Source organism: Homarus americanus, unplaced genomic scaffold (assembly GCF_018991925.1).
Source record: "Homarus americanus isolate GMGI-L3 unplaced genomic scaffold, GMGI_Hamer_2.0 scaffold45562, whole genome shotgun sequence".
Classification (NCBI taxonomy): Eukaryota; Metazoa; Arthropoda; class Malacostraca; order Decapoda; family Nephropidae; genus Homarus; species Homarus americanus.
Window position 1 is genome coordinate 1,915,558 of NW_024744839.1, and position 11,436 is coordinate 1,926,993.

At 44.5% G+C, this 11,436-nt stretch overlaps 1 protein-coding gene across 1 annotated transcript in view; it reads left to right on the forward strand.

Moving 5' to 3' along the window:
* The window catches only part of LOC121878090 (protein O-mannosyl-transferase TMTC1-like), a 130,796-nt gene extending 121,460 nt beyond the window's left edge, over window positions 1-9,336 (forward strand). Inside the window, exons 13-19 of the mRNA XM_042384082.1 lie at window positions 634-777; window positions 1,526-1,737; window positions 3,723-3,858; window positions 4,903-5,047; window positions 7,019-7,279; window positions 7,637-7,714; window positions 8,023-9,336. Coding sequence (XP_042240016.1) covers window positions 634-777; window positions 1,526-1,737; window positions 3,723-3,858; window positions 4,903-5,047; window positions 7,019-7,279; window positions 7,637-7,714; window positions 8,023-8,172 — 1,126 coding nt within the window. The 3' untranslated portion in view covers window positions 8,173-9,336. The remainder of the gene's footprint in view (window positions 1-633; window positions 778-1,525; window positions 1,738-3,722; window positions 3,859-4,902; window positions 5,048-7,018; window positions 7,280-7,636; window positions 7,715-8,022) is intronic.
* The last annotated feature ends 2,100 nt before the right edge of the window (window positions 9,337-11,436 follow it).

Here is an 11,436-nt window from a genome sequence, read left to right on the forward strand (position 1 = left end):
TTCTCTTCCATTTTATCGTAGTTTCCCTTTACCTCCTCCTACGCCCTCTTACCCTTCCCTCTTCTACCTACTCTACCAATCCATTTACTCGTTTCCTCCCTTTATCATTTTCTTTACTTATCTCTCTTCCTCCTCACTCTCCTCTCCATCCCATCTATCTCACTCACCCATTTCTTCTCCCTCTCTCCCGAAACATCAGCCCTCTCCTCCCTTCACCACCAGTTCCCCCACCATTATCTCCACCATTCATCACCATCGCCCTGTTGGAGGATGTTCCGGCTGCCACCACACACTTAAACGCGAATATTTTACTCCTACGTGTAATATATAAGGCACTTGAAATAGATAATGTATAGTGTGGCGTGGGGCTGGTTTTCGTCAGTCTGCCTCTAATCCCGAAAAAAGTGAAAATTCCTCCTTTTTTTCGCCTTCGGGATATAATTTTCCCTCTCACTATTTACTTCTTCGTCCCTAAAGCTTTTTCATTCTATCGATCAATCTGTGTAAGGTGTGGATATGTCTGGAGTACTGGTTGGTCTCTCCCTGTAAGGTGTGGATATGTCTGGAGTACTGGTTGGTCTCTCCCTGTAAGGTGTGGTTATATCTGGAGTACTGGTTGGTCTCTCCCTACAGACTTTGGCCAGGACACTCCAGCGCTCACAATAATCTCGGCACCCTGGTCAACGACACCTCTGAGGCCGAGAACCACTTCCGCCTGGCACTCAAGGCTCACCCTCAACACGCCCATGCCTACTACAACCTGGCCAACCTCAGGCAGTAAGTGTTTGTTCACTCTCACCACACCTCCGCCCTTACAGCACATCCCTACAGCACACTCCCGTCCTTACAGCACATCTCTCCCTTACAGCACACCCCGCCCTTACAGATCCTCCTCACAAAACAGCCGCCCTCACAACACAGCCATCCTCACAACACAGCCGCCCTCACAACACAGCCATCCTCACAACACAGCCGCCCTCACAACACACTACACCTTCACACCAATACACTATTCCTGGCTTTTAGATAAATAACAAATTTTGCAGGAGTAAGGGAGCGTGACACCTGGCCGGTACACCGCTCTTCGTTGTAAAATGTACACACCAGTGGATGTTCCACGGCTTCAGTCCTGTTGAAGCCAAACTGAATGAAGCTTTTTTTTCCCGCTGGACGCTGTTGAATATCAGAAATGTATAAGAGAAACAGGGCGCTGCAGGAAGCGAGTCAACTCAACTCTCTTCCTACCTCTCTGCCCAACAGAGAGCGGAGTAGTTTGAGGCAAGCGGAAGTGCTACCAGTAAAAGAATACCTCTTACTTAACTCTCCCTTACTCTGCCCACCAGACAGCAGGGAGAAGCAGAGTCGCTGCTGGTAGAGGCTCTCTCCTCCACCACCAGCCAGACGGCAGAGTAACCCAATGCCTTACTCTCTTCTTTACCCACAACATAACTCTGCCTCACTGGAAAGGAAGATCCTCTACCGGGAAAGAACTCTTCCTTAACCTTTCTCTCTCACTATCCAACAGACAGCAGGGGCGCATGGGGGAGGCGGTGGCACTGTTGGAGGAGAGTCTGCGCTACGACGCCACCAACAGGGACGCGGTGTCGTCCCTGGCGGGGCTGTACAGTGACGCGGGACGATCCACCGAGGCTGAGAACCTCCACTTGGCGTTGCTGGCCGCCCGACCTTCTGACCCCGTCGTCCACAACAACTACGCCGCCTTCCTGCAGAAGATTGGTGAGCTCCTACACCTTCTTGTTACAGTAGATGCGTCCACCTTCCACCAGTCTTGTCTACTTTCTCCACTACCTTCCACCAGTCTTGTCTACTTTCTCCACTACCTCCCACCAATCTTGTCTACTTTCTGCACTACCTTCCACCAGTCTTGTCTACTTTCTCCACCTCCTCTCCCCCTCTCTCTCTCCTTTGCCTTGAAGGGTTAAAGTTCACCTGGCTACCTATGAACATCTCAAGCGACAAGATCTTAATTAGGATTTACATGGGGCGCTTCACTTTAAGTTCCCCCTTTGTTTATATAAGACTTTTACTGTCTCAATGTGGAATTAGTGCCGAGCTACTGACAGTGTGTGTGTGTGTGTGTGTGTGTGTGTGTGTGTGTGTGTGTGTGTGTGTGTGTGTGTGTGTGTGTGTGTGTGTGTGTGTGTGTGTGTGTGTGTGTCACCGTCTTAGGTAGTGGTCAATATAACAGTGTGCCTCAGTCAGTTTATGTCCATCTCCCTTAACTAGAGCTCTACATCTCTTCCTTTATTATCTCCACCAACAACTGCCTCTATAGACCCTCTCCTCTATGACCACTCTCTTCATTATTCACCATTGTCTCCCGCTTCCATCACCCATTGTAACTCAGCCCCTCTTACCTCCTTGAGTGACGCCCAGCCCAGCCAGTCAAGGTGGAGGAGAAACCCTTGTCTATTGTAATGGGTCGAGTGGAATTCCTTTACCGAAATTTTACCCTAAAGGTGGAATCCCGAAATTAAATTCCGTCAAGAAGTGGATCGTTACGGTGTGTCGTGCTCCGCCTCTTGAGTAACAGCCAAGTGTAGCTCTTAACAAGGCTCACACATCCACACACACCCACACCCCACCCACACACACTCCTGCCTGCCTTTTTGTTAATCAACGTTTACTCTTCACATTTGAAGCTGAGGTGTAGCGTTATATAATATAAATTCTCTTTGGTACCTGTAATTATTTTGTACAGGTGTGTGGGGTCGTATATAAAATAATCTTAAATGTTTGTTTTTTTAATGAAAATCGTTTAAAAATCTAAAGAAAATATTGTCATGTAGTCAGTAAAAGTTAGAGTCAAAATTAAAAGGTCTTTGATGTTTCCCAATTAAGCTGGAAGACGTTGTAAAATTAGTCGCACGAAATGGACAATTACGAAGTTATAACAAAGCAAATGTCTGAAGTAAAGAATTATTTTCGTGTTGTTTGAGAACTGACAGTTTCTCTCACTGATCACACAACACGGTGATTATGACACAACAGTCAGGAGAAAATAATAGTGAACCTTTTATTCCTTGATGCTGGAGGACTTTGTTCCCTTAAGACCTCATGTTACCAAAGACCCCGGAGCTGGTGGTCTTGACACCGCCTCCCTCCTCCTCCTCCCGCCACGTTCTATCCGTCTTCGTTCTGACCTACAGTAATTCCTCCTCGTCACGTTCCATAATCTTGTGATGTCCCGCGGGGTTATTATAACGAGCTGCATCTCTCTCATCTGCGGAAAGGATGGATCCTTAGCCTTCCCGGGTCCGGGCCCGGCCTGGCCTGGCTTGGCTTGGCTTGGCTTGGCCTGGAGTGATTGGTTAGCTGGTGAGTTCAAGCCAGGGGGGAGCCGGATGGTCGAGGTATAGAGAGGATCAGGTGGTTGACGTAGTGAAGTGAGTAGCTGCTTTGATACTCGGAATGAGTTTTCTCGCTGTAGGCAAAAACCCGTAACTGAGCTACGGTCTGAAAAGAGATCTGGGATCTTTTGTGTGGGAAACAAACTCGCCTGGAAACCTTATTTACATACATACATACATACACACACACATACATACATACATACATACATACATACATACATACATACATACATACAAATTATTTACAACTACTGTATATATTTACTCGGTATCCTCTTGAAGGGAGAACTGAAGGTCGACCGCCAACCCTGTACGGTATATTAACAGACATCTCTCGCCCGGCCACAGGTCGTCGTGAAGCAGCACTGCGTCACTACGAGGCGGCGCTGGGGCTGGACCCTCAGCACACCGTGGCTCTGGTCAACACAGCCAGACTCATGAGGACGCTTCATCACAACAACCAGGCGGAGATGCTATACAAGAGGTGAGTCACGCCCTCCTGTGGTGGGAACTGTAATCCTCAACTTATGTTCTTTCCCAAACAAACAAACAAACAAAACGGTGAGGTAACAAGTGCACAATACTGGACAATAAAATAATATAGTAAACAGTATAGTCTAATACACATGAATAACACGGTATATTAGAAATAATTTATTGTAATCTTATAGCAACTACCTACCTAACCTAACCTAACCTAACCTAACCTAACCTAACCCCAAACAGCTTTAAGCAACACACATGACCATTTAGAATTTTACTGAAACAAGAAAATACTTACGAGTTATCCCTCAAGTATAACAAAACCAACGTCTTTTATCTATGGTAATTTATGTTTTATATATTACTAAACTTAAAAAATGACTCAGATAATTTATGGACACTCAAGTAATGTTAGTTACTCCCCTAGACTAGTCCTCCTCCTCACAGCCAAAACCAACTGGTAGTCTCCCTGAGGTAAATAAATCACAGAGAGCAAATTACTTTACACAGACTCCCAAATGTTGATCCATGAATTAAACACAGAAGAGATTTAAGGTATAGTCACTATCTCTCTCTCCTCTCCCTCGGTCACTGGACGATGAAGCTATCCCCTCTCTCCCTCGGTCACTGACCCTACCCTCCCTGACCCTACCATACCCTCCCTGACCCTACCATACCCTCCCTGACCCTACCATACCCTCCCTGACCCTACCATACCCTCCCTGACCCTACCATACCCTCCCTGACCCTACCACACCCTCCCTGACCCTACCATACCCTCCCTGACCCTACCCAACGTGCAGTACCTCCTCTACCCAGTAACTGAGTGGGTTAAATGCTCTCCCATGTTGTTGACTTAACCAGAGAGTTAAGTGTGTTCTTATATCATTAACACGTGGGTAAAATGTTTCCCTTATTTAGATATACAAAGGGTAAATGTTCCCCCAGTACCCCAGTAACCGGTGAATTAACCCCAGTAACCGGTGAATGAATTAACCCCAGTAACCAGTGGATTAACCCCAGTAACCGGTGGTTCCTCGTACAGAGCGCTGGCCGTGGCGTGGGAGGCAGAGATCGGTGAGAGTCTCGGGAAGCTCTACCTGAACACCGGGCGTCTGGAGGAGGCTGAGGCCACCTTCACCACCGTCCTCGCTCACCACCCACATATGCTCTCCTCCACCGTCTACCTGGTAAGTTGACAGTACTCCCTCTCTCTGTCATTTCCCGTTTTTCTCTTCTCTTCCAACTATTATTTTCTCTCTCTCTCTCTCTCTCTCTCTCTCTCTCTCTCTCTCTTTCCACAACTAGATCGTCCTATCATGCCTTGTGTTATTTAAAACAAGTCTAGTTATCCTTATATTAAATGCATGACGCAGTTAATTAGCGTATGTACCTTAGAATTGCTTATATATAAAAACCTATTAATTTCAGTGCCTAAACATTCCTCCAGAAAATGTTGTTGAAGTCATCAATTCAGACGTATGCAAGAGAATGTTTACTCTTTCCTTAAAAACCTCTGTGCACCTTCCATGTTATTCCAAGTCTAATTACTTACCTGCACAGAACATACCTTAATATACAGCATGTTGCTTACCTCACGTTTTTTGGGGGTCTGCTCTCGGGATTAATTTCAAGACTGAATTAGCTTTGTTTGCCTCGTTGTATAGTTCAGAAAGGCTTACTGAATACTTTACTAACCTTTTTTTTTGTCATTCCCAAACACTGTATAAACGCAACAACTTTCAGGAGAAGTTATTTTGATTTCGTGCCCAATTGTCTGTTAAACTGGTACGTTTGGGAAGGTACTGGCAGACCCATTGTGTGATATATGTTATTTGAACAATAGAAATATATACAAATTAATCCAATTTGGCAATTATCCCTATCAAGCATGACATATTTATACCCCCCTTGTGTGTGTGTGTGTGTGTGTGTGTGTGTGTGTGTGTGTGTGTGTGTGTGTGTGTGTGTGTGTGTAAAGCCGTTTTTTCTATCATTTACTAACGTGTTTATATAATATCATTTTCTTGCATCATCTCTGCTTTCCTCCTCTACTTCCCCACTTCTTATCGTCTGCCCCTCCTCCTTCTCTCCAGTATCTCTCTCGTTCTGCTCACACACTTCCCTCTCTATGCCTCCTCTTCTTCCGGTCTTTACTCGGTTTACTTCCTCTCCCTTTTAACTTCAATTTATCCACTTGGTTCTTTTTCTCGTCGTGTTCTTTATTTCTCCTCTATGCATTTTCATGTGAAATTGTATTCTCTCACACGTTTTCCGTCCATTTCATTTGTCTTTCTCCCTATCCCAGGAATTTTTGCTGCCGGCCACCACTCCCCCCCCTCTCGCTCCATTGCCTCCACACTATCCTCTCTTCTCTTCTCCTCTTTTTTCCACCTCCTCTCACACTTCTCTCTCCCCCCCCCCACACACACACCTTTTTCTCTGTTGAATATTCCCATTGACTTGTATTCACCGCCTCCTTGTATTATTTTTACTTTGGATTCTATTCTTGATGTTGTCTTCTGGCGGTCTCCTCAACTCTTTCATCATATTATCTTTCTTTATTTCTGTGTGTGTGTGTGTGTGTGTGTGTGTGTGTGTGTGTGTGTGTGTGTGTGTGTGTGTGTGTGTGTGTGTGTGTGTGTGTGTGTGTGTGTGTGTGCGTGTGTGCGTGTGTGTGCGTGTGTGTGTGTGTGTTATAACTCAATGGATAGGTTAGGTTAGGTAAAGATGTTAGCTTCAGTCTATATTCATAAAGTTAACGGTTAAAATAAACAGCAATATCACTGAGGTTATACGAGTACTGAACATGACCAGAGGAAAGTTGACCTACCGAGTTAATTACAAAAACACGTTCATCATTAGACTACACCATCAAGTTAGACGTAGAGAAGAGTCGACCTACTGTAGCCAGGAGTAAACACAGGTGTATCATAACCCATTCATCCGTGAGACTCTATACACGAGGTCGTTCACTGTGTTGCTCCTAGAGGTGGTTACTTGGCCTCCCCAGCCTCGGCCTAACCTCACCTCATAAATAGGGATGAGGCGTTAAAACTAAACCCCTTTAAGACTTCACCTAGACTCTAATATCGAGGTTAGGGACGGTGAACATATAATGAGTCACTCTCCTGACTATTTGACTACCCCTCCTGACGCAGGCGCGGGTGAAGCTGCAGCAGCGAAGCTACCTAGTGAGCGAGGACCTCCTGCGTCAGGTATTGGACCAGGCCCCGGGGCACCAAGAGGCACTCTTTCAGCTGTCACTCCTTTACACCCACACCAACCGTACCCAGGATGCCCTTGCCCTCGCCCAGCAAGCCGCCCATAACTGCTCAAGGCCACCCAACCTATGCGCCCGACTCCACGCCCACTACGGAGACCTCCTCAACGATAGGCACAATGTGGATGAGGCCGCCCAGGTAAGAGGCTCTCTCGTGTATAGTGACGCCCAAAAAAAGTTCTCTAGTGTAGTGGTGTAGGTCTGTGTGGGGCACCAGAAGCTCTCACACACACAGAGCTGAACAAGGAGTGTGTGGAGTGGATCTTGTAGCCCCAGTGTGAGGAACTACTGTGGAGTTAAGGAATATTTGTGGCAATATTAAGGACTTAACGTGTATGTGGGAATACTTATAGAAGAAATGCAGCTGTAAGAAGTGTGTGAAGGAAAAGTGTATGTGTGAAGGTCTTAGGTGTTAACGAGGGGTTGGTTGTGTTAAAGGTGGTCTGTGGAAATACTAAATAAAATACTAAAGATACATATTTCCTTGTTGATGTAGAGTTACCTGCTGGCAGTAGAGCTTGAGCCGACACTCACCCACCCCCACATCAACTTGGGCGCCCTCTACCACGCTAAGGTGAGTTACCCTTCTATTATACTCCCTCTTGCGAGACTGACTTCCTTGTGGTCCCCTCAGTTCACACTGATAAATGGCTAAGTTACCCTAGTGTTACATAGCCATACGTCAGGGACTTACACACATGCCTAAAAGTACCAAGGAATAATCTGATCAAGTGACTCACAAGTAACTCAAGTCGACACCATAAAGGAGTTCCGATATACTGCAACATCTCCAGTCACTCTTATGACCTTACTAGTGTCACTCTCAGGTTAGGTTAGATATAGTGTGTGTAAGCGACTATCGTAGTCCATCTCTTCCCCCAGGGTGACTACGCCCGCGCCTGGAGACACTACCTGACTGCGCACGGACAGGAGCCCTCCAACACCCTCCTGCTGGAGAACATGGAGAAGCTGCGGCGGGTACAAGACCTCCATGCCCCCTCCAACATTCCTCACTGCCTCAACAAGTCCTGATATTTGTTCCATGACTCAGAGGTGTCATTCGAATCATTTTTGAACACGATTATAGATTGATACTTCGATTGCTAAAGAATGAAACAAAATAATATCTGAAAAGTTTCGAAGACATAAACACGTACACATACACAGAAACACACACACCCTGACACACAAGACCACTTACACATAAACATACGCACACACAAGCTAATATTTTCCTTCCTTTTATAATGTGGAAGAAGTTTTGGTCTGACTGTGCGTTTATTCCTCTATATAATCTTACGCATAAGACAACTACATCCTCACAACTTACGGCCGACATACCTGGACAGTATGTCATTATCTACAGTCGAGTTTGTTGCTTATAAATAAATAAGTGAAAAAAAAACAAATCCTCTTCACCCCAAAAAAAAAGTGACGTCAATGAGCCCTAGTTAACGCTGGGGGTCCTAGAGACGTCCTGAGAGACTACAGTGGACGTCAAGTAATGGTTCCTGATGACCTGACACCTCACAAGTGACTCAATGCTTGATTCAGGTGACCTTCAATGACGCCAAGTGATCCACGTTAGATGCATAATTGATGTAAATGGTGTCAAACGACGGCAAGTGACTCCAAACTGATCCAGACGACTTAAAATAACATTAAGTGACCCAACAAGTGATCAAGGACACCTTCAATAACTCCAAGTGACCTCTTTTTGACGCAAATGACCTTAGACGCCACTTAATGACCCTACATGACCTTCAACATAACCTCAGATGACCACAAGACCCTAAAGTTAACAACCCCCGTGCGGCCCACGTCACCAACCAGCATCCTATGTTATCAATCAACGATCTTAGATAATTGCAAGTCTCGTCACGCGCCCAGGTGGTAAAAGATGACAACAGATTAACGCTAGGCAACCCATGTTCATCTGAGGTGACCTGGATGACCCCGAGGTGACGTAGGTGTCCAGTTGAATCCAGGAGACGTGTGTGTTGTCGTCTACCATCCCGAGGCCCGAGGCTGGTTGTCGGTGTGTCGTTAATATTTATACATGTTATCGAAATTTATTCTAAAACGTACGGATGACGACGACAGACTTACCAATACCAGGATACAATACCAGGATATAACACCAGGATATAACACCAGGATATAACACCAGGATGTAACACCAGGATATAACAACAGTATATAACACCAGGATATAACACCAGTATATAACACCAGGATATAACACCAGTATATAACACCAGGATATAACACCAGGATATAACAACAGTATATAACACCAGGATATAACACCAGTATATAACACCAGGATATAACACCAGTATATAACACCAGGATATACACACACAGTATATAACACCAGGATATAACACCAGGATATAACACCAGGATACACACCAGGATATAACACCAGGATAAACACCAGGATAAACACCAGTATATAACACCAGGATATAACACCAGGATATAACACCAGTATATAACACCAGTATATAACACCAGTATATATATAACACCAGGATACAACACCAGTATATATATAACACCAGGATACAACACCAGTATATAACACCAGGATATATAACACCAGTATATAACACCAGGATACAACACCAGGATATAACAACAGTATATAACACCAGGATATAACACCAGTATATAACACCAGGATATAACACCAGTATATAACACCAGGATATAACACCAGGATATAACAACAGTATGTAACACCAGGATATAACACCAGGATATAACACCAGTATATAACACCAGGATACAACACCAGTATACAACACCAGTATATAACACCAGGATACAACACCAGTATATAACACCAGGATACAACACCAGGATATAACACCAGTATATAACACCAGGATACAACACCAGGATATAACAACAGTATATAACACCAGGATATAACACCAGTATACAACACCAGGATACAACACCAGTATATAACACCAGGATATAACACCAGGATACAACACCAGTATATAACACCAGGATACAACACCAGTATATAACACCAGGATACAACACCAGTATATAACACCAGGATACAACACCAGGATACAATGGAGATAAAAACAGCACAGTAACGCATCAGTAATACTGCTTCTTCCTTCCAAGTTCTACCGTTTTAATAATATAATAGTTAACACTGGACTCTGTTACTTCAATAATGGTGTGTTGATGCGGTGGTTCGGTGTCATAACTACCAACGTGACCCGAACAAGACAGCGAGCGTTACTGGTACTTACAGCAGTTCATAGTAACATTAATATAGTCCTGAATTACCGTCAACAACACACACACTTGCATACACTTAAACATAGTTAGCTCTTGGTAGTAAATTACTGAGTATTTTACACATAAATCCTCTAATATGGAATAAACTGATGAAATGGTAAAAAAAAAATATATGAATGAAGTGGACAGGTGAAGCTGCAGGTAGACTCTCAGCCCCGAGTTATCCAAGATGAGAGAGAACGCTACAGTGAGGTTAAGAACAGAGTATAATGTCTAGTCTTGATACCTTCCAGAGCTTTCATCCCCCAGCTGACTACCTGAAGTAAATAATCCCAGCACTTTTTGACTCTTTTTGACTCTGTTTTCAAATTAATATCATCTAACCACACGATAACATTCACCACTTCATGGGAGGGACCTACCAAATTCACACTCACTTTACGAATAAATTACAACTATAATCAATCAAAGACTAAACTGAGAAGAACATCACCTGAGTGTTCATTACGGCGCCATGTACTGTGTGTTGTACAGGTGTATTGCACGAGAGTAAACAAACGGGCCTTTCAACCCTGTTTTCATTTTAGGTTTAATCAATGTTTGTTGTGTTACCTTATACCTGTTACCTGGCATCATCGGGTCCTCCCATTACCCCCCCCCTCTCTCTCACCTGTGATTCAGCTCTTAACATACTCAATGGGTTTAACTTATACTAAACCTTCCCAAGACTTAAAAACAGAACAAGGTTTTATTCCTAAAATTTTCATCTTATTGGTTTATTTTTGTCCCCCCTTCTCCTCTGATCAGTTCTTTTCTTTTCAATTCCGTTGCTAGAATTTGTAAACGCGATCGTCGACATGTTGTGTGTTTGGGGTAGCCGAGGGCGTGCACTTGCTCTGTTCTTCCTGACGTTTACAGACCAGACTGACCTTCGTTACAACCTCAGCTGGATTTCCTTGTACCCATCTCCCAGCAGTCTGCCTCAACATTGCTTCCATTTATGCTTAACTCCTCTGTCACCCGCCT